The sequence below is a fragment of the Medicago sativa genome, chromosome 3 (genome assembly GCF_051527215.1).
Source record: "Medicago sativa cultivar Bolivia chromosome 3, Bolivia_mono, whole genome shotgun sequence".
Lineage (NCBI taxonomy): Eukaryota > Viridiplantae > Streptophyta > Magnoliopsida > Fabales > Fabaceae > Medicago > Medicago sativa.
The window spans coordinates 74,536,785-74,560,081 of NC_140751.1; the positions used below are offsets into that span (position 1 = coordinate 74,536,785).

At 32.3% G+C, this 23,297-nt stretch overlaps 2 protein-coding genes and 1 long non-coding RNA gene across 6 annotated transcripts; 2 read left to right on the top strand and 1 right to left on the bottom strand.

The window, feature by feature from the left end:
* Positions 1–4,711, top strand: LOC146940125 (sulfate transporter 1.3-like). Of its 4 annotated transcripts, none has more exons than XM_085753738.1 (14): positions 1–460; positions 569–921; positions 1,013–1,061; positions 1,156–1,363; positions 1,497–1,677; positions 1,858–1,923; positions 2,020–2,133; positions 2,249–2,365; positions 2,460–2,586; positions 2,789–3,075; positions 3,431–3,621; positions 3,709–3,791; positions 3,887–3,963; positions 4,118–4,711. In XM_085753738.1, exons 2-14 carry the CDS (start codon positions 586–588, stop codon positions 4,259–4,261), a joined length of 1,980 nt encoding a protein of 659 aa, XP_085609864.1. In that variant the 5' UTR covers positions 1–460; positions 569–585; the 3' UTR covers positions 4,262–4,711. The 4 variants fall into 4 exon arrangements, with proteins under 4 accessions (XP_085609864.1, XP_085609863.1, XP_085609862.1 ...); XM_085753737.1 differs by having other exon boundaries at positions 1–53; XM_085753736.1 differs by having other exon boundaries at positions 3,431–3,791.
* On the bottom strand, positions 3,350–4,229 carry LOC146940126 (uncharacterized). Its single transcript, XR_015031892.1, has 2 exons — positions 4,092–4,229; positions 3,350–3,513 (listed from the first exon to the last, which is right to left on the bottom strand). It is a non-coding gene; the product is annotated as an uncharacterized LOC146940126 (long non-coding RNA).
* Positions 4,712–15,545: 10,834 nt separating the features above from the next.
* LOC146940127 (tRNA modification GTPase) lies at positions 15,546–20,893 on the top strand. The gene is made up of 8 exons (XM_085753739.1): positions 15,546–16,154; positions 17,376–17,497; positions 17,663–17,866; positions 18,059–18,118; positions 18,396–18,534; positions 18,959–19,077; positions 19,933–20,163; positions 20,448–20,893. Exons 1-8 carry the CDS (start codon positions 15,593–15,595, stop codon positions 20,640–20,642), a joined length of 1,632 nt encoding a protein of 543 aa, XP_085609865.1. The 5' UTR covers positions 15,546–15,592; the 3' UTR covers positions 20,643–20,893.
* Positions 20,894–23,297: the final 2,404 nt, after the last annotated feature.

Below are 23,297 nucleotides of genomic sequence, written 5' to 3' on the forward strand. Positions count from 1 at the left end.
GCTCAATAAGGCATTGCTGATTGAACCAGTGACCATTCAAATCTTCTGTTCAGGTTAGCTGAACTCTTAAACAAAATTCTCTATGTAGGATCTACTTTTGGCAAATTATAAGTGATCCAACGTACTTAGATATTTGAAAATCGTTCAAAACATCGTCAGTAGAAGCTCACAGATGAGTCAAATATTTGATCAGTGTCGGTTAAACAAAAACAAGGAAAAATGAATAAGGATGTCTCAAATTTCACCTTATATCCTAACATTTATTTTATCCAACTATATAAACGAGGAGGACCATGAGTTTCTACTTCTAAGAAACGTCGTCAACCGTTGTTCAAATCTCTGATAATTTTTAATTATCAGTCCACCATAGAAATTGCCTATATTTTATCATCAATCTACATCTCAAAGTTTTATATTATGTCTCATTTATGAACTATCTAGTTGAGGTGTAAGCAACATGGTAGACTTTGCATGCAATATTTATGAACCATATTATATATTGTAATTTAATGTTACGGTTAGACTTTATTGGCATCACTGGTTATGACTTTTCCCTATATAATAACAGATTGAAGGTCACTGTTGATGTCTCCAATGGATTCTCCAACTGATAAAGATACAGACAAAAACAAGATGGATGAGAGAAGTTTGTCAGCTTCATATGATCAACAACCATATGCTTACAAAGTTGCAATTCCTCCAAAACAGAACTTATTCAAGGAATTCCAATACACTGTAAAAGAAACATTCTTTGCTGACGATCCTCTAAGATCTTTCAAAGACCAAAGTACATCAAAAAAGTTGATACTTGGTATTGAGTTCATATTCCCTATACTTAACTGGGGGAGAAGTTACAATCTTAAAAAATTTAGGGGAGATATAATAGCTGGTCTAACTATTGCAAGTCTTTGCATACCTCAGGTAATTTTGACTTATGATGCTAATACACAATTAAAATTCATATTATTATTTGTTACATATTTGATGTTCTTATACTTGGTTTGAAAAATAGGATATTGGATACTCTAAGCTTGCACATTTGGCACCACAGTATGGACTATGTAAGACTCTTTTCTTCAATTCCAAGATTTTTTTTTATAAGTGTTTTGGATGCTGAACTGAAATTTTGTTATATTTTGATATACCCTTTTACAGATTCAAGCTTTGTTCCACCACTTATTTATGCTTTCATGGGTAGTTCTCGCGATATAGCAATAGGACCAGTGGCAGTGGTTTCTCTCTTGTTGGGGACATTGCTTAGTAATGAGATTGATCCTGTTACGCATGCAGAAGAATATCGACGTCTAGCTTTTACTGCCACTTTTTTTGCTGGGATTACACAAGCAACTCTTGGGATTTTCAGGTATATTATACGAAGCACTAACACAGACACCGGATATACATGTACTACCAGCTGCTACTAATGTTACACTACTTAATATACTATGATGATCTTATAACTGAATCGGTTCTTCTGTTTTCTGTCAAAAAACCAGATTAGGATTCTTGATTGACTTCCTATCCCATGCTGCTATTGTCGGTTTTATGGGGGGTGCTGCTATCACAATTGCCCTTCAACAGCTAAAGGGTTTCCTTGGAATTAAAACTAAAATGTTCACAACGAAAACTGATATTATCTCCGTGTTGAAGGCAGTATTCTCATCAGCCAAACATGGAGTATGCTATCTCTCTCTCTCTCTCTCAATCAATATGAACAAGCAAGTTATTAACTAAATAAGAAAATGAGACAGTGTAAACTAATCTGAAGAAGTCCCTGCCTAATATTAAAATTTCCTACCAGTGTGTATGTTTGCAAGTGCAAAACTGATTGATGATATAATATTTAACATTTTGCAGTGGAACTGGCAAACTATATTAATCGGAGCAAGCTTTTTGAGTTTCCTTCTGGTCGCCAAATTTATTGTATGACATTAAACTCCCTACTTCATCTTATTATTATATCTGAAATATTTAGGACTATAAAAGTTTTTACTAATTATTTCATGTTGTGTTGATTAGGGAAAGAAGAACAAGAAATTCTTCTGGGTGCCAGCAATTGCCCCATTGATATCAGTTGTATTGTCCACTTTTTTTGTATTCATAACACGCGCAGATAAACAAGGAGTAGAAATTGTAAGTATATGTACTATTTCCATTCACATTCTGATTAATACTGTAGAATGTGAATGTTGTCACATATAGTCTTAATTACCATAGAACTAAAGTTTTTGACCATTGATATGTGAAGGTAAATCACATAGAGAAAGGGATCAATCCTTCATCTGTTCATGAAATTTATTTTAGCGGCGATTACCTTGGGAAAGGTTTTAAAATTGGCGTCATGGCAGGCATGATTGCACTGACGGTAAGTAAAAATGAATACTAGTACCTCTCTTTATGAGTATTTCTCCATTTACTTCAACAGTTTTCTAATTAAACTATTGCATTTTGGTTTTTAGGAAGCCATAGCTATTGGAAGAACATTTGCATCTATGAAGGATTATCAATTAGATGGAAACAGAGAAATGGTAGCGTTAGGAACAATGAATGTCGTTGGTTCTATGACTTCTTGTTATGTGGCAACTGGTAAGATCAAAGACAACATTTAATCGAGAGTTTTCAATTTCAGACAACAGTTTTTAATTTCGGTGATTTCAGAGATTAAATTGTCATCTTCATACATCTACAATTTTATGGACTAAATTGACGATTTATGCAACATGAACAGAAGTTGAGAGTATGTTTGTTTAGACTATTTTAGCATCTGATCGATTTTTTTCCCTTTCAGGTTCTTTCTCTCGGTCGGCGGTAAATTACATGGCTGGCTGCCAAACTGCAGTCTCTAATATTGTGATGTCAATAGTTGTTTTTTTGACACTGCAATTCATCACTCCTCTTTTTAAATACACTCCAAATGCCATTCTCGCCGCCATCATCATTTCTGCTGTCATCAGTCTTGTGGACTATCAGGCAGCAATTTTGATATGGAAGACTGATAAATTCGATTTTGTTGCTTGCATGGGAGCATTCTTTGGGGTTGTTTTCGTCTCTGTTGAGATAGGACTTCTAATCGCTGTAAGTACCAAATCTTAGTTATACTATGCTCTTAATTGTCAAAGTAATTCCTAATAGGGGTGTACATAAGACATAATATTCTTCAGCCAACCTTAAATTTAAAGACTAGGACTAAGTAGGACAAGAACAAATTGACTTGAAACACAAGCTAAGTAAAAATTTTAGATTCTCGCATAGCATAACCGGAGTCTATGTACTTTATTATAATTTATGACATTGCTAAGTAAACAAATAATATCACAGCAATTTAAACAAGGAATACATTTTTAGATAAATGAAAATATGAAATAATATTAAAACTAAAAAACACATGAGAGTAACTAGAAGTTTTAATGAGACCTTATTTTTGTGACAGGTTTCAATATCTTTTGCAAAGATCCTATTACAAGTGACAAGGCCAAGAACTGCTATTTTGGGGAAGATTCCTGGGACATCTGTCTATAGAAACATCCAACAATACACAGAAGCTAGTAAGGTTCCAGGTGTAATGATTGTAAGAGTTGATTCTGCTATATATTTTTCCAACTCCAACTATGTTAAAGAAAGGTACATAATATCTTCCTCCTTTGTTTATACATTGAAACAATCCAATTTGAACTTTTTCTTGAGACTTAAGATTGTAATTTCTTGCAGAATATTAAGATGGCTAACGGATGAAGAAGCAGTGAAAGGAGACTACCACACAAGAATTCAATTTTTGATAGTTGAAATGTCACGTTAGTATATACTTATTTTTGTCCTTAATTTGTTTTAGCCTCATATTCCTTGAGTAATTTGTTTTAGACTAACAAATTGTGATTATATGTTGCAGCGGTTACTGACATCGATACGAGTGGCATCCATGCCTTTGAAGAGTTACATAGAAGTCTTGAAAAAAGAAGTGTTCAGGTAACAAAATTAATCATGTCTGCTAGGATTTACCATTTATGTATATGAAGAAGCTTGGTTCATTTATATACTATATGATATAAATTATGATACTATAGGATAGGACAAGCTAATATGTTAATTCTTACCAAGAGTATGTTTCTTGTTTGAGCAGCTTGTTCTGGCAAATCCTGGTTCAGCAGTGACAGACAAACTTTACACATCAAATTTGGCTAACATAATTGGTCAGGACAATATTTTCCTCACTGTTGCAGCAGCTGTTGCAAATTGTGCTCCAAAGCTAGATGTGAACCCATGAAAAATTCAGTTAAGAGAGAAAATTGGAATGTGAGAATGATGAAATGGACAATGGCATAGTGGTTTTCATTTCAGCTTAGTAGATGATAGCAAAGTCAAAAGGATGAAAGATACTAAAGATGAGAGATATTATATTATATGATATGATATCACTAACAAAAGTTAGTAGAAAGGGGACTATATATTATACTCCAGAGATCCTTATCCTAAGGTGGGGAAATTAAATTAAAGAAAATAAAAGAAACAAAAAGTGCACCAGTTGTGCACACACACAATAATCATTAACTAGTCCCCTAGATTTTTCTTTGACATATTTAGTCCATAGAAAGCTAACACGGGTGCCTGCATGTATTTGTATTTGTATTTGTAACATTGTATTAATTAAGGATGGTCTCATTTTCTTAAGAGATGTTCTTCTATCCCTCTCATTTCATTAGAGGTTTTCATAAAAGGTGTATGATGCAACAAAATGTTAACTTTTTTCTTCCATTTAGTGTTGGCAATTCTTGTTAAAGGGGGCTTCATCAGTTTGAGCTTTGAATGACACTAGCATATTAAAGTTTGAGTGCCTTAAAGTTTTGACAAAACTATTTTAAGGATTTTTTTTTTTTTCGAGGGAACTATTTTAAGGATTTGAATAGTTGAGAAATGGGTTAAATGTTTGTTTCCAGTAAGTAAAATCAACAAATTTTGGCATTGGTCATTATAATTTATTTTTGGGTTAATTATGTTTCTAGTCCCTATAAAATAGCGACCTTGTGAGTTTAGTCCTTACTTAATTTTAATAGCATTTTTAGTCCCTAATTTTGTTTTTCTGCACTGAGTATTAGTCCCTACTCAATTCAAATTTGTTTAATTTATGCTTAAACTCTTAAATTTTTGAACAATTTTTTGCAGACATGTTTAGAACATTACTAAAAGTTCCTACGCAAAAAATTATCGCAAAATTTGATTTCTACATCCAGATTTTATTACTTTTTATCTTTAACTTTTGTCGTTTTAAAAAATTCATATTTAATTCATTTCATGTCAGAAAATTCTAAATTTTAGTAAACGAACCTTTCATAGTGTTCTAATCTTGTCTTAAAAAAATCGTTCAAAAATTTAAGAGTTTAATGATAATTAATCAAACTTTGTTTTAGCAGGGACTAAATTATAAGTAAATTTTTTTTATAGGGACTAAAAATGCTATTAAAATTAAGTAAGGACTAAATTTACAAGGTCGCTATTTTATAGGGACTAGAAACATAATTAACCCTTTATTTTTCAAGGCTTCATATCTTAAACCATTGTATTTAACGTATTACTACTATGTACTGTATATGGTCTACTAACATTTGTTAAAGCATTTGGATGAGAATTTGAGATGATACATTATTTCCACTTAATTAAAAGTCTTGAGTTTGTTCCATTCTCAATAGAGAATTTTGAGATCCATTTATTTAATGCTATACATATGGAGAGATTAATTTCTGCAACATGTTGGCTGATTATTATACCAAAAAATGCATTCATTAAATATATACAAATCAACTTGAGCATCTAAACTTTGGTTTCCAAGGGTGATATCTTCACACAACTGTTGAGATTATTCCCTTCGAAAATTTAGTGAATTTAAGGATTGCATCTCATCTCATAAATGGTAAATTTTCATAGGCATTGAGTATTTAAATTGGTACTTAGAGATACATACAAAGCTAATTAAATATGTTTTTCATCTCGTGAAATCAACAAATTTTGATTAAAGTGCTTAAAGAATTTTTTTTCCTATTTTCATTCCTCCAATTTAATTTAATTTTTGGGTTTTCTACATGTTTCTCCACATAAGTCAATTTATCTTAGGTACTTAAAGTTGGACATTTCTCCTTGTTGGATTTGAAAATTTGTTTACAATGCTTTTAGATACTAGTATCTTCCATTAAAATTAAACCAAACTTCATTGATCTCCATTCATCCCATCCCATAGATGAAAGCCTCGTAATCTATGCAAAATCTACAAAATTTGTTCGTTCCCTCTCATTGGAGGGAGCTATGTTGTTGTTGCATGATGCTATGACGCTTGACACCCCGCTTAGACTTAGATTTTATTCGCAAAATATGGTTTTAGTCCCTGCAAATATGCCTCATTTTGGTTTTAGTCTCTGTAAAAAAAAATTGTTTTTGGTCCCTGCAAAATTTTTTGTTTTTTAAAATAGTCCCTGGAGGGACTATTTTAAAAAACAAAATATTTTGCAGGGACTTTTTTAAAAAGCAATATTTTGCAGGGACCAAAAACTACAAAATGGGTTCAGTCATCATGTGCCACGTATGCAAATCATCACAAAAATGGGGTCAGGGTCTATTTTAAAAAACAAAAAAAATCGCAGGGACCAAAAACAAATTTTTTTTTACAAGGACTAAAACCAAAACGAGGCATATTTGCAGGGACTAAAACCATATTTTAGCCGATTTTATTTTTTGTTTTGAGTCTAACTTCCCTCCATTGAATAAAATAAAGCAAATGTTAACCGGTGCCCAGGGCACTGGTTAAGGATATTAAAAAAAATTATATAGTAGTTATTGTATTGAAAATTGTGAAATAAATCTATAAAAAGTTTTTAGTAATAACTTTCTTTTTTAATATCCTTAACTAGTGTCTCGGAACCAGGGGCGTATCCAGGATCCTGGGTCAGGGGGGTGCGGATACGCCACTAGTTCTTGGATATCAAAACATCATCAATGTATATCAAAACTTATGAATTAACGAATTATATATAGTTTATGAGTTTAATTTATAAACATCGTCAATGTAACAAAGTTTTACATGTACATTCAATGATGTGTATAAATTTATTATACAATATATATAAGTTAAACTCTATTTTAGTTTTAGAAAGTAACCTCAACAATAACCTTGGCTTTGTGACTAAGGCTTTGTCTGGGAGGGGAGGGGAAAACTTTGAGGGGTGGAAAATATGAGGGAAAATTGAGAAATATTTCAAAAAAATTTAAAAGAGTTTTTTTTAGAGAATGATAAATTAATGCATATGATTACTATATTTTTAATTTTAAAAATATTAAAACAACACAAACTAAATTTGAAAAATTCATACAAACCCTCCCCTCTCATTTTCTTCTATTTCTTCCACTTGCTCATTCCATTATTCTCAAGTTTTCCCCTCCCTTCCCCTCCAAACTCGCAAACAAAGCCTAAGAGAATGAATTCGATTTCTCATCCATGTGTGATCCATATTATTTTAGCCTTGAAATTTAAAAGAGAAACTTTAAACATTACTAATAAGAAAATGGAAAGAAAATCTAATGACTTAAAAAGTAAAAGACAAAGGATAAGCAAAGAGAAGAAATGATATTTGTACAATCATTTTCTAACAACTTTTTAACAACTTTCTCTCTCATACTCACATTATCTTCTTATTCTCTCTTCCTTTTTCTCTCTCTATTATTTTTGATCAATCAAAAGAGAGAAAACCAAAGTTGTCATAAAAGTTGTACTAAAGAGTTGTACAAATATCACTACTCGTAAGTAAAACAATTCAATTCAAGTTCGGCCATGTCATAAGAAGGTGAGATAGAAAAACTGTTGGGCCATGAAAGTTAGGATGTGTCATAAGCTGAACTATGGTGCAAAATATAAAATCCAGGGTCTGCAAAAAGTAAAAAGTAGGATATTTATTCTAAATTTTTGAAACTCAGGGTGTGCAAGTGCCCACCTATGTTGATCCGCCCTTGCTCGGAACACCCATTAGCATGACCTATAAAGTAAATCAACAATATTTGGCTATAATCCTAATATATGAAATTGTATAAATCCGGTGATTTTTTAACTCAACAAATGAAATTGTTAATTTCTAATTTTATATGAACTTGTCAAATGCCGTAAGCCTAAAAGTTTGACACATATATTGGATTGATCAGATAATATTTTGATCAAAGTCTAATGGTGAAGTTTCTCTTCGTATATATTTGAACTGCAGATATTCAAAATCTGATTTCAAATTGTATTTTAATTTAAAACTAGTTTAGAGACCCGGCGTTGCCTGGGTTAGATATTAAATAAGTTTTATAAGTTTGTGTGCACGAATACACGTGTCAGTATATTAGATTGAATTTATTTAAATTTACAATTATAATAATATCATAAAAATAAATATAAATGATGAGATGAATGTCCAATACAAGAATAAAAAGTGTAACAAAATCAATAATGAATTAGTCCAAGTGGTAAGAGTTTTGGGTCCCTTTAAACATGTGGTCATGGGTTTGTTTCGTGGCCCATGCGTATGAGAGAGAAAAATCAATTAAAAGGGAAGAAAGTGATTGGAATATATATATATATATATATATATATCAAAGTATATGTATGAGAAATAATAAAATTAATGTTTGGCAAACCTGAAGAAGGAAAAATGTTAGATGAAAAGAAGGTTTGGGGACTTTGCTTGTGCTCAAAATATGTAAATATGTGATTAACGAAAATTTATTTATTTATAGTTAACATTTGCATTAGAATATGCTGCTAAAAGATAACATAATAACTAATCGAACCTTTTTTTTATCAAAAAAAAAACTAATCGAACCTTTTTTTCCCTCGAACATAAAAACTAATTGAATGATATAGTGCTAAAAGATTAGTAATAATTAATTGAAGCTTCTTTTCCTAAAAACAAATAAACAAATTGGAGTCTTTTAATTATAAAATAAGATCATATATGTAAACTTTGTTGAAAGTATTATGTACAGTTTGTTGAGATATTTCTGCTACATAAAATATTAGAAATTCAATAAAAATTTAAAGAAAATATTGAGTGGATAAGATGAAAATGTTGGTTGAGATATTTATGTTAAATAAAATATTGGTTTTTAAAAATAGAAAAAATAATAAAAATATTGAGAATGAATGTGGAAGTGACACGTGGCATAAAAAATCTTATTTTATATATATACACTATTGATAAGTTTACCATATGTTTGGATCTGGTTGCATTAACCATCACATACGGGTAGCACTTTGGTGCCATTAATGGCACCGTGCCAAAATCTGAGTCATTAATGGCACCAAGATAGATGTGTTGTGTGGCCCAGATGCAATGACAATGTGTTTGTGTGACCCAAATTTAATGACACGGTGTCATTAATGGCACCAAAGTGCTACCCATCACATACTTGAGTTACAATATCAATCTCAATGCGATTCTTCAAAATTGTAAAGTGTAGCTTCGGCGGGACCACATATGGTGCCACCAACCTCACCAATATTCCAAACATGCACATAAAATCAAAATGAAAAGCATTTTTTAAAGAATTATTGCACTTTCTATATTCGATTCCACACGTTGCAATTTCTTTTTCTTTCTGACTTTTTACAAAGTTTGGTTGTATGAACCTGGCCTTCTTTTGCGACTTCATTCATGCAAGAGCTAACATTAGTATTTGTCTCGAGCACCACCTACTATGCTAATCGTAGGAGATATAATAATAATATTAAGGGTTAATATGTTTTTACCCCTGTAATTTGGGCGAGTTCCGATTTAACCCCTGTAAAAAAAAATTAGATTCCAACCCTGTAAAATAAGATTCTTTGATTTTAGCCCCTGACCCATGTGACTGTGCAGAATTGCTGACGTGGCGAGCTGAGTGGCATACTGACTGTGTATATCTGATTATGTGGCGTGCTGATTGTATAATTAATTTTATTTTTCATTTTTTAAAAGGTACACATGGCATTTGTGCCAATTTTTTTTTAAAAAAAAATTTGTAAAAATAAAAAAATGTCAAGATTTTTTTTTATTCGAAAAATATTTTCCAAAAAATTTTAATATATATTTTTCGAAAATTTTGAAATATATATTTCAAAAAAAAATTCAAATTATTTTTGAAAATCTGGAAATATATATTATTCGAAATTTAAAACAGATTTTTTTTGAAAAGAAGTTTTTTAAATTTTCTCAACAAAAATAAAATCTGGAAAATATTTTTATTTTTAAAAATCTGGATACAAATTTATTCCAAAATTTAGGAAAATTCAGATTTTTTTTTTCAAAAATTTTATTCCAAATTTTTTTTTACAATGTGTTACAGATTTGAGAATATTTTTTAATATTTAAAAATTGAGGATTAAAAAAATCTGGAAATTTTTTTAATATTTAAATTTATTCTTATCTATTTGTTACATGTGTTATTTCTATTGAAAAGTGAGGGCATTTTTGAAAAGAAACAGTCAGTCCAAAAGAGCTGAAAGATGTTGTTTTCTTTATATATATATCCCAAAATATTATATAAAAAATAAAAAATTCCTAAATTTACTGTATTTTGAAACTTTTGAAATTTTTTTAAAAAATCCAAATTAAACTAGAATTTTAAAAATATTCGAAAAAAATAATATAAGCTAATTTTTGAATGTTTTGGTAAAAAAATATTAATTTTTTTTGAATTTTTTTATTTTTTGAAAAAAAATCCAATTTTTTTCGTTTTTTTTAAATCGATTTTTTTTCTTCTTATTTTTAAATTTTTGAAAATTAATTTTCAGTTTTTTTTATCTTTTTAAAATTATTTTTTTAAACCATTACACAAATGTCAGGTTTTAAAAAAATAAAAATAAAAATAATTACACAGTGGCGTGCCACATCAGTGTCCATTACACACGTGTCAGGTTTTAAAAAAAATAAAATTAAAATCAAGAAAAATTCTTACGTGAACTCTTTCCCAACATATCATTTTTACACTCAACCAATTAAAGTCATACACCTCATTAAAATAATAAAAAGAATTAGTATCAGAATTTTTTCTCATTATTTTTAATATTTCTCTCTCCTTTTTCCACTTTCTTTAACCGACAAGAACCACCCACCACCAATTATGTTTCCATTTCCTTAATTAAAATCACATTTTTTTAAAGTTAATAACATGTGTCATATTTTAATTGGTTGGGTGTAAGAATAATGTGTTGGATGAAAGTTCATGCAAGAATATCTCTTAAAATAATTACACAGTGGCATGCTACATCAGTGTCTGAATGGGGTCAGGGGTGTTTTGTGAAGAATCTTCATATTACAATGGTGTTTTGTGAAGAATCTTCAAATTATAGGGTTGGAATCTAAACTTTTTTTTTACAGAGGGTAAACCGAAACTCGCCCAAATTACAGGGGGGTAAAAACATATTAACCCTAATATTAAAACCCATGTTTTACTTTTTAAACTTAAGAACTTTTCGTCCTAGCTTTTCTTTATATTCTGGTTTTTCCACTAGCTAGGAAAAAAATACTTGATGAGTTCTTAATATTAGATCTAATTGATTAAAATGTAAAATAATAGGGTTTCTTAGCCCCATTTTTGTTTATTAAGTGGAAAATTAAAGAGCAAGAAAAGAAAACTAAGAAATTCTCTACCTAAACACTCCAAAAATGTCCGCAAACAAGATAATGTTTAAATGAGGAGACGAGGAATCCCACATTTTTGAGAAATCAACATTAGTATTCAATAGGACCAAACATAGTTAATCAATCAAAATATTTGTCGTCTTCTCTTAAAGTATGAGATTTTTTTTATCGAGAAATGTTAGTAATAATTAACTATTAGATTAATATTTTCTTATTCGTCTAATTTTGAACCCATTACCTCTAGCTTAAACCACTTTGTATCCCTTAACTTAAATCAATTGAGTCCCCCACCACCATAAAGTATAAGTAAAAGTGACCACTCAAGAAACACGAGAGCTTTCTAAAAAAAGAAAATAAAGGTGCACGAGGATGAAAGTCATTTGAATTTATATCCAGATTAGAATCAAAAGATAAAAATCATAATTAATATTTTTCCAAATAGAAATTCGACCCCAATCACAATGTATCCTTTGTAAAAAATGAAAATTAAAGGTGTAGGAAGTACAAAGGGCGTGCATGCAGTAAATTTCTTTCCTGAATAAAAAGTTTGAAACGAAAACATTTTTGCTTGGGCCTGGATGAGAAGTGAATGACGGGCCAACGTCATTTGAATGGGCCTAGTGAGCCAGGACTATGGGTAAAAAACAAAAGATTTGGGGGATTGCTCTTTAGTAACCTAGCAATTACTCACAATCATCTAAAAAAAATACTCCAAACGATAGTTAACTATCATATTTAACCACCAAGCAGCAAACAATAGTTAACTACCGTTCATCACTTTTCAAATCATTTTATTGATTAAAAAGCTTCTGAACAAGGATTAACTATGAATGAGGGTGTTTTAACCGTTAGTGAGCGATTGTTAAGTGTCTATATAGCAATCTTCAAAAGATGGTTGTTTAATATACTTATCAATTTACTCACATTTTCTATAAAATAATCGAATGACAAGTTACGACCAAACCGAAGGAAAAAATTTTCCCACCCGATGAGGTTCTCACGCGCCTTATAAATTTTTCAAAAATGCCCTTGTGATTTTCGGATTTTAGAATCTGAACTGAGTTTTTCCTTTGTTATAGGATGAAAAAAAAAATGAGTTTTTCACCAATTCGGGTTTTATAATCCGAAAACCCCAAAAAATAGAGCGCGTTCATTGTTTTTTTTCCAGATTATAGAATCCGAACACCCCATAAATATCCTTATTCAAGGGCAAAATAGTTCGGATTATATAATCCAAACTGTATCAGCACAAATTCTGAATATGCTTGTAACATGGATAGTCATTTCAAGGACCATATTAATCTTCCTAACTCTCATATATCTGTTTTAGGTCATTGTTAGTTGTTTCTAGTCAAAAAAACGATATTTGATAGAATTGCTTCGAAACTTGGCCATAAAATCAGGAAAAAATCAAGGATCAAGACTCCCTTTGAAGAAACTTCTTATGGGACTCTGCCCCTCAAAATCCAAAATTTCATTGTTTAGACCCATTTTTCATTTTTTTTAAATTTTTCATATTTTCAGAAAAATCCGAAAAATATTGTATTAGTTTTATTTAATTTTTAGAATTTTTTAGTGGTATTTTTATAATTTTTTGATTTTATTTGACATGTTTTACCTTTTTTTGTATTTTTTGTTGTTTTTAAAAGCAAAGTTCAAAACTGCTGAAATGTGAGAAATGTTGATTGCTTGCAGCTTATATATAAGCATATTTTGGATTATATAATTCAAACTCCTACAAACTGTGTTAGAATTATATAATTCAAATTAGGAGTGTTTAAAACTGAACCAATCCAATAGAAACCCGCAAACCGAACCAATCCAAAACCGAAACCGCATTTGGTTCGGATGTATTCGAATCATTTTTTAACTCAACCACATGGTTTGGTTTGGTTTGTGGTTTTGATTTTACCAACCGAACTAAACCAAACCAAACCGCAATATAAGAAAAACACTAATTAAATATATATCACCTAGACCAATACTCATAGAAACTCAATGAAAACTTTAATAAAATACATATTTTTCTCTTGTTAAGTTTGTTCTTTTCTTTTTCATTCAAAAATATATTTATGTGCTACTTGAACTCATAGAGAATGATAAAAAATTTAGTCTTTTGTATTTCTTTGGAAACATTATTGGATTAAAATAAAATTGTAATGTTGGATGAAATTTAAAATATTGCTAAAAATATGTTGTGTTTCATCTTTTTAATTTGATTTTAATGTTGAATACAAAAAAAAACTATTGTATAAAAAAAACCGCACCAACCGATCCAATCCAAACCGCATTGGTTTGATTTAGATTTTATTTTAATAGTCAATCGAACCAAACCAAACTGCATACTTTTTTATCTTGCAGTTTGGATGATTTTTTTGGAGTAAACCCTCATTTGGGTCCCTGAAAGTTCACCTCGCTATCAGCCACATCCCTGGATCAATTAAACAAACCAAAAACTCCCCCAATATATGTTCCGTTAGTCAAATGCATCCAAAACATTAACTGGACGTTAAGTGTGATTGGAGAGGGACCTGAATGAATGTAATATCCCTCCATCTTCTTGAAAAAATTAACAAGTTCATATCTTCATCTTCCTTCATACCCTCCATCTCAAAACATTCCAAAAGACAAAAATAAGTTATTTACAATCATTATCTCTGCTATATCAACCATCAAGTCTGTTATCTCTTAATTATCGGTTTAATAATTATTCTCTATTCTTTTGCAGGAAACAAATGCCTAAACTTGGGTAATAACACACCTCCCTACATGTGACAGGTTGCATGAAGAAGTGAGCAAAATCTAAAACGTCATCGGGGGTATTGAAGTCAATGTAAGCTCTAGAGAATGATGATGATGACGATGAATGCTTGTGGTTGAGTGAAAGAAAGAAAGAGATTAAGAAAATTGAATTGAATTAAATTGAGCAACAAGAGCAATAAAATTAGTAAAAGTACGCACCTGGTAATTTTGGGAGGATGGAAAGAGAGCCAATTGTAATGACCAGCGAAGGAAGAGTCAATTAAGGGCATAAGAGAGTCTTGCGTAATTGTTGGAGGCAAGTGCCGAATCACCACCTTCGATCCGACATCACCCTACTTTGATTCAATTCAATTATTGGATTGGATCACATCTCCACTGCTTCTCAATTTCGATGGAATCATTCAATCATAAATTGTAAATAAATTAAATTGAAATTGTGCGCCCTAATTTCACCCAACTTGCCGTAACCACGACAGGAGAGGAACAAGAGTGTTGTTTCTATTTTGAGCATGAACAAGAGGAAATTTAAGATTTTTAATTTTTATTATGGTTTTGGGCTGTTGGATTATGGATTTTGAATTGATGATGAAGAAGAAGATAAAGGGGTAAATCAATTTTGAATTTTGATTTTGAATATGATCATTACTGGGCATAGGTGTTGGTGAGCATGAGTTCATGAGTAGTGTTGGAGAAGATGAAGGAATTGAGGGCATTGAAGAAGATTGAAGAAGATGAAGGCAGAAACATGACAGTTGTCATTTTGGTCCCTCGTCTATGAGTATAAGGGACACATCAGCACAGTTAACACCAAGTTAACGTTTTGGATGCATTTGACTAACGGAACAGACATTGGGGGAGATTTTGGTTCGTTTAATTGATCCAGGGATGTGGCTGATAGCGAGGTGCACTTTCAGGGACCCAAATGAGGGTTTACTCGATTTTTTGCCTCAAAACTGAACGAAACCGCTCCACAGATACCCTTAATTCAAACCAAGAGTATTTAAAAAAAAAAAGGCATGAGAATGTCATAGGTGGAAAAATTAATAGTCAAAATCAAACAAAAACACCAACAGAAAGGTACGACCCAAGTAGTAATCCAAATGGCATATTGAGCAACATTTGGAACGAAAATATCCTTCACCGATAGATAGACACATCAACAAGAGCAGATAGCAAAAGGCAGAACCAGAGCGATGGCCATGGCTATGTCTTCTTTCCGCATTATATTTCGTCGCATACTACACACCAAAACCAACAACCGTTTCTTCACTCCACCAACTACCGCCACGTGGCGTCACTCTCTTCTTTCTTCTCGCATTTCATCTTCAACTAATTACAGTTACAACGTTATCACCAACAAAGACGAACGTTTACTCGAACAAATCGACAACGAAAACAACAACACCGACGTTGTTGCAAACTCAACAACAATTGCAGCCATTGTAACATCCTTAGGCGGTCCCCCTGCCGCCGTCGGAATCGTTCGTCTTTCGGGTCCGCACGCGGTGTCTATCGCGGGTCGAGTTTTCCGACCCGCGAGAAACATGTGGCGGCCTACTAGTCATGTTGTTGAATACGGTGTCGTTTTGGATTTCGATGGAAATGTTGTTGATGAGGTAATAGCGGTGCCGATGTTAGCACCGAGGTCGTATACTCGTGAAGATGTTGTTGAACTTCAGTGTCATGGGAATGAAGTGTGTTTGCGTCGTGTGCTTAGGATTTGTTTAGAAGCTGGAGCAACACTTGCTCAACCAGGTATGTTAATTGTTATTAACCTAATCCTTATCTTTTCGCCTTATTTTAATAATCTCTCTAGAATTGTTTTGTTTATGAAAATAACTTATATGAAAACAATTTGATTTGATTATATTGTATATGTTGTTTATATGTTAGTAGTTATATAATAAGCTCTTATGCTACAAGTGCTTAATTAAGCTGTTTATTCAAAAGCTAGGATTAGAAATGACCTCGGAGTGTGCTTTTCTTAAGGTCTTTAGGTTCGAATCCTCCAGGTGCTAACAATTCATGTGTTAGGTCAGTCTATACAAAGTTTTGCTCTGACTTTAATTGGGCCCCCATTAGTGGACGATTGGACCAGATACCGAGTTTCCAAAAGAAATGACAATATAGGATGTGTGATAAGACTAAACATGATAAGATTAGAAACGACAACATTAGAGAGAGTTGGGGTAGCACCTATCGTAGAAAATCAAAATGGAGGAAACTCGGCTCAATTGTTTTGAGCATGTAGAGAGAAGACCTGTAGATTCTATAGGAAGAAGAGTAAATCAGATGGAGGGTAGTTAAATCCCTGGATGCAAAAACTATAAGGGAAACCATTAAGAAAGATCTAGAGATTAATGAGTTGAAATTGAATAGAGATATGATATATAGTAGAGCATTATGACGTCACTTGATCAATGTAGCCGACTCCACTTCGTGGGATAAGACTTGGTTGTTGTTGTATAATATTCAAACATGGCATTACTTGTTTGATGAAAGCTTCATAAAAAGATTCTGCATAAAACGACTGCACTGTGATATTTGTATTTCCATAGGTTATCTAGTATAGCTTATGAAAACAGCTTATAACTTATATAAAAATAGTTTGTCATTGTTTTATCTTTTGCTCTAGAAATAATTTATACATAAGAACCTATATGATAAGAGCTTATGTTAAAAGCGCGTAATTAAATTGTTTACCGAAAAAGGACCTAAAACTTATATGAAAATAATTTGACTTTATTTCATATTTTGTTACAGAAATAGCTTATACATAAGCACTTATATGATAAGTCTATAAACACTCATTTAAGTTGTTTATCCAAAGAAGACCTTGTTAAATGAAAGCTTCGTTAATAAATCTGTACTGCAATATTCACATTTACGTGCGTATTAAGTGGATATTTATTTATATATGTTAATATGTAGAATGGAGTACATTGCTATTTGGTGATTTGTGTTTTGTTCTTTCAGGAGAGTTTACTCTTCGTGCTTTTCTAAATGGTCGTCTGGATCTCTCTCAGGCTGAAAATGTTGGAAAACTGATTGCGGCCAAATCTGTGGCTGCTGCTGATGCAGCACTGGAAGGAATCCAGGCATGTCTAGCTCAATTTTGTTTTCTTCTTTTTATTACTGTATCAATATCATGATGTTATCTGCTTGTGTTAGATGTCAGACTTAGTTTATTGGTTTCATCTATGAGTGTTGGTGTTATTCTTGTTACTGTTCGATGCTGAAAAAGCTGTTATCTTCTTGGACAGGGTGGTTTCTCTTCTCTTGTCAGATCATTGAGAAATCAGTGCATTGACTTGCTCACTGAGATTGAAGCTCGTTTAGATTTCGAAGATGAGATGCCACCTCTAGATTTGAATGGGATTATGGATAAAATACACCATATGTCACAAGATGTTGAGAATGCATTGGAAACAGCAAATTATGACAAGCTTCTGCAATCTGGATTACAGGTATATGGTACAGAAGATAGCTCTTGACTTTGTAACCAGTGCTTATTTGTCATACAGTGCCCTTAGGTTGTAAGAGGTGTAGAACTTTTCTCTTTTAACCAAAAGAATTCTATGTGGGTCTATTTTTATATGAATTTCATGATATCTGTTCTTTACTTCCCTCTTATTAATCTTAATATGAAATTCTTGCAGATAGCAATTGTTGGCCGTCCTAATGTTGGCAAGTCAAGCCTTCTTAATGCATGGAGCAAAGTATGTCCCAATTACTTTACTTATTTACTACTATAATTTGATAATTTATTTATTTGATGAATCTTTAGTATTAGCTTTGGTATTAAAAGATTGAAATAATTTACTTCATTATTTTATGATGGTTAATTGGCTTCTGAACTCCACAATTTATTTAAGGGGTGTAACTAGTAGATGTTTGTGTGTTTGGGCAAAGGGAAGTCCATAGTTAGTAATCATCTTGGCATATTTTACTTCATGATTAGTTAACTTATTGAGCATGATTTCTTGTAGCATGCAGAGTGAGAGAGCAATAGTTACTGAAATTGCTGGAACAACTCGAGATGTGATTGAAGCAAGTATCAACATTAACGGCATCCCCATAACCCTTCTTGATACTGCAGGCATCAGGGACACTGATGACATTGTGGAAAAAATTGGTTAGACTTTCCTTCTCTGTAATCTGTACTGTATGCTGCAGGTTGTTTGATGTCCCATCAACTGTGATTTTATAATAAGTAAATGGCACACTTAATAAATAATAAAATAAAACTGTGATTTTATAATGACTATAACTGAAATAAAACGGCTTAGTTTAGTTGTTTTACAATCGTCTTCAACTTTCTCAATTAAAGAAATAGAATTATTACTAAAAAGCTGAATATTTTTATATAGGCTTGCAAATAGTTCTCAATTTTTTGAAATGGAAACTCCTGGAAAATCAAATAAGATTAGTTAGATACAGGGCTAGCAACTTTGCCTGATTTGATTAAGCAGTATTTAGAGGTATCTGGTTGCCTGCATGTCCATCAGTGTTTTGCTACTTTAACCATATTGCTCCACATGTATGTATCCTCTTAATAGGTGTAGAGCGATCTGAAGCTGCTGCTAGAGGTGCTGATTTAATTATCATGGCTGTGAGTGCTGTTGAAGGGTGGACTTCTGAAGACATCAAACTTCTTGAAAGGATTCAATCCGCTAAGGTTTTGCCACAATTATCTTTATTCCATTTAGTACTCTTGTTCATGATATTTAATAGGGTTAAATAAGTTTTTCGTCCTTAAAATTATAAGTGAATTTTGACTTTAGTCCCTAAAAAATAAAGCGGGGGATGTTTTCATCCTCGCATAACTTTTTCGTTTTGTTTTTTGGTCCTTAATGGCCAATTTATGTTCATATTAATGTCAAGACTATCACTCTTTTATGTTCAAGATGTATCTATGTTATGTCCATCTACTTTGTTCAACCTTTGTATGTCCATCTATTATGTTCAATCTTTGTATGTCCATATTACTATGTTCAAGAAATTTCAAAAACAAAATGAAATTTTGTGAGGATGAAAACATCCCGTTTTATTTTTTAGGGACTAAAATAAAAATTTGCTATATTTTTAGGGAAGAAAAAATTATTTAACCCTATTTAATAATTTGATAAAGATAAAAATATAACATTTTCTTATTTGGAAAGAGACATTCGAGAGGAATGTTAGCATCAGGATAATGCTGCCTAGTAGGCAGCATTGAACTAGAAGAGTGGAGTGGACATGGATCCCTTTCGTCACTACAAGAGTAAAAGTCTTAAAAAAAAATAGAGAGATCAACTACATGGATCAAACGAAGCTAGTTCCTCAAAAATGCCACTTAGATGCTAGAGTTACACTACACGACAAGAAAAAGACATCCTGTAGCATAAGCACCAAAAACACTAAAGATTTTACATTACATGATATCTTTATTTTGACATTAAACTGGTTCCTAATGTTATTTTCTACCATGTTGTAAGACAATAAAAAATGCATGTTAGTTTGCAATCTTTATTTAATCTTTCTGTAACGACAGGAATCAACTGGATCTTCAACCCCGGTAATCCTTGTGGTCAACAAGATAGATTGTAAGCCTTGTGCAGAGACTGAATGGGACAAAGGAATGCACAGTCACAAAATTTTCAGCAAACAAGTGTTTACATGTGCTGTAACCAGTCAAGGATTACAAGACTTAGAGAGGGCAGTCTTGGAGATTGTGGGTATGGATGGCATTGCTGCTGGGGGTCGCAGATGGACCGTCAATCAGGTATGATATCATATTGGCTTTCTGTCTCTCTCACAAAGTCTAGCTTCAATTTTTTAACCTTTTCATTGGGAAGAATCAATCAGGCAGTGGGAAAGCCTGTTACCACGAATCTATGTTTTGGTAAACTCAAACTAGATGTAAAAGGCGATTTTATACTTATTTGTGAAAATGGGTAGATGGAAAATAGCAACATAACTGGATGCAAAGTCTAGTTGCATTTCTATTTTCTATGACCAACCAAACATGCCCCAAGTGTTGATCTGTTTGACACATTGATGTTGCAGAGACAATGTGAACAACTTGTTCGGACCAACGAAGCACTTGTGAGATTACAATCATCAATAAAGGAAGAACTACCTATGGATTTTTGGACAATTGATTTGAGGGATGCTGCATTGTCACTTGGACAGATAAGTGGGGAAGATATATCCGAGGAGGTTTTATCAAATATATTTGGCAAGTTCTGTATTGGTAAATAATAATACAGTTCCCTCCCTACTTGGTGCTAAGTGATTTTTTGCATATTTTCAATCTTGTAAAACTCTATCTGGGCCAGTACACGTACCTCCATGAATTTAATATTTTAAAGCCGTGGGGATCAGTTTTATTGTATAATTTTTCTGCTTTTCTCACCACATGACCTTTTTGACTATGATCAAATAACCAGTGCTATGTATAACTATTTTTGGGAGGAATTTTCCCACCCTCAAATCAATCAGTTTTTGTGCGATCCGAAAGTGTACTTCTAGACAAATGAAGATTTTGTGTCATCCATGTGTATTTCTAGAGTTATGTATAGTTTTTTTTAGAAATGTTGTGAGTAAAGTTGCTTCCCAGTTATTTTTGTAATACAAGTCACAATGATGCTTGAAATGATTTCGTAATTGCTTATATGTTTTTTAGGGGTGCTTATGTGTTGCACATATTTTTGTGGCACATCGTCATCTTAGTAATTATTTTTAATCAGTGGTTCAAATGAAAGTAAAATATGATGCGACTAAAGTACGAGCAGAAGGCTAATCCACTGAAGAATGCTTATTTGGAGTGAAATTCATTCCCTCTTTAAAATATCGCAGAGACAGGTTTAGATTTAGATTCAAAAACTCTATCCGGTCCCCTACAGCTAATGTTCTTCACGTTATAAAAGACACTCACCCCTCTATGTTAAAAGAGAATATTGACCTCCCATATTTATTTTATCCAATTGACATATACCTCCCGTGTAAGTTACCGTTGTTAGTACTTTAGTACACTGCTGATATTAGCTTAAGTAAGTTGTGATGCTTCTTCTACAAGGCAAAGCAGAGTGTTGTGGCTAGTGGTGCTTAAGAAGTTACGCTTCAGGAGGCTATTAGTGGTGATATGTAATGGAATAGCTAATCACAAGAAGTGCTTGGCCGTTCGCGATGGCTCGCATGAAAAACAAAGGGTGGTGCTTTCGTTTTTGTGGGCATAGAGACAAAATTGTTGTTCACTATAGTGCAAAAATGTGGCATCAGAGGCGTAGCTATGCATGTCAATGAGGTAGCTTTGGCCAACAAAAAAAAATATATTTTAACTTGATCAATTAGTATATTTTGTAATTAGTTACTCTAATAATATATATTTCGCCAATATGTGACACGTAGAGTCGTACTGCTACTTGTTTGATATATATATCTCAGTTGGCCCCCTCGTAAGAAAATGGCTAGCTTTATCACGGTGTGGCGCGTGAAGTCGTGTTGCCGTGGCAATTCCTGGCGTGATGCATTGGTTCCTTCATTTCTGTTTATATAGCGAGAGATTTTTCCACTCTTGCTAAGGGATAGCTGCTCTCGCAGTCTCACACTTTTACATCCTTGTTGCCTCTTACAACTTTTTATTTCATTATTTATTTATGTATTTTTAATCAATATAATTGAATCTCTCAAAAAAAATTAGTTTTCTGCAAAATCCAATTCATACCCTAAGTCACTTTGCAATCTAGAAGAATTTCAATTATGTTATTTGCTTTGTTGTTATAACTTCGTACCAGTAGTATTTTGTCCAACTTTTCATATTAGTTTCATAGGCAGCAACTGTTATTGTTTGCAAGCAAGTTGTTTCCAAGTAATTTACATAAACTGCCAAGACATAGGCATGGGATGCCGCTACTTTAATCACAAGTTCACAACTTCCCTCAACCTTCGCAAATCACCGTTCTCTCGCCGTGAGTCGCACGATCTCGAAAGGGTTGCCATCGCCGGTGTGAAGATTTGAGTCATGGAGTTGCTGGGCTATCATGAAGAAGTGGATTAAGATGAGTTTGTGAAGAAAACAAGAGACCCAAAACGACATCATATTTATGAGTTTTTGTTCCTAACCATAGATCCGTCATTAAAAAAAATGAAGGGTTGAGATTGATTCATGGGAGAAAACTGGAGAAAATTTCAACTGGAGTGGATCCTCTCCGTAATTGAATAGAATATATAGCTTGTAGCGTTACTCTAAACCTACTCATCTTTTTTTTTTCTTATTCATTTTCGGTGTTGCATTATCTATGTGATATGATAATACCTCTTCTAATGGAAAAATATAGAGCAGGAAATGTTGTCTACAAATTGACCATGAAGTTATTTTAGAATCATGTATTGTTATAGTATACTTTGTCAATATCTTAGATAAAAAGTTCGCATTATATTCAAATAAATAATTCACATTATATTCAACTTAAGTATGCATGGAAGTAGAGATTGAGATCATTTGGTTTGTATTTGAGATACACATGGTTTTGTTGTCTAGATAAAGGTTATATCTCTGATATAGTTCGAGTTCTATATTCTTTTCGAGCACTATTCTTCTCTTTGTAATGATTTTGTAAGCTTTTTTCCTAATCTTTTCGAGCACTTCCTATGTATTTCCACATTCAGTTCTATACATGTAACAAAAATTCTTAGCTTTGTGGCCATCTTAATTTCTATATGCATTCAAGCTATCACTTGAGATTTTTGCTGACATATCAGTTGTGGCAGTAAATTATTCATAGTATTGTTGATGGTTATTGTCTCCTTTTATAAATTATCATAAAACATCTCAAGCATAATTTGGAGCCGCGCAACGCGCGGATCTTATTCTAGTTCTAGCAATAATAATAATAATAATAATACCAGTTGATC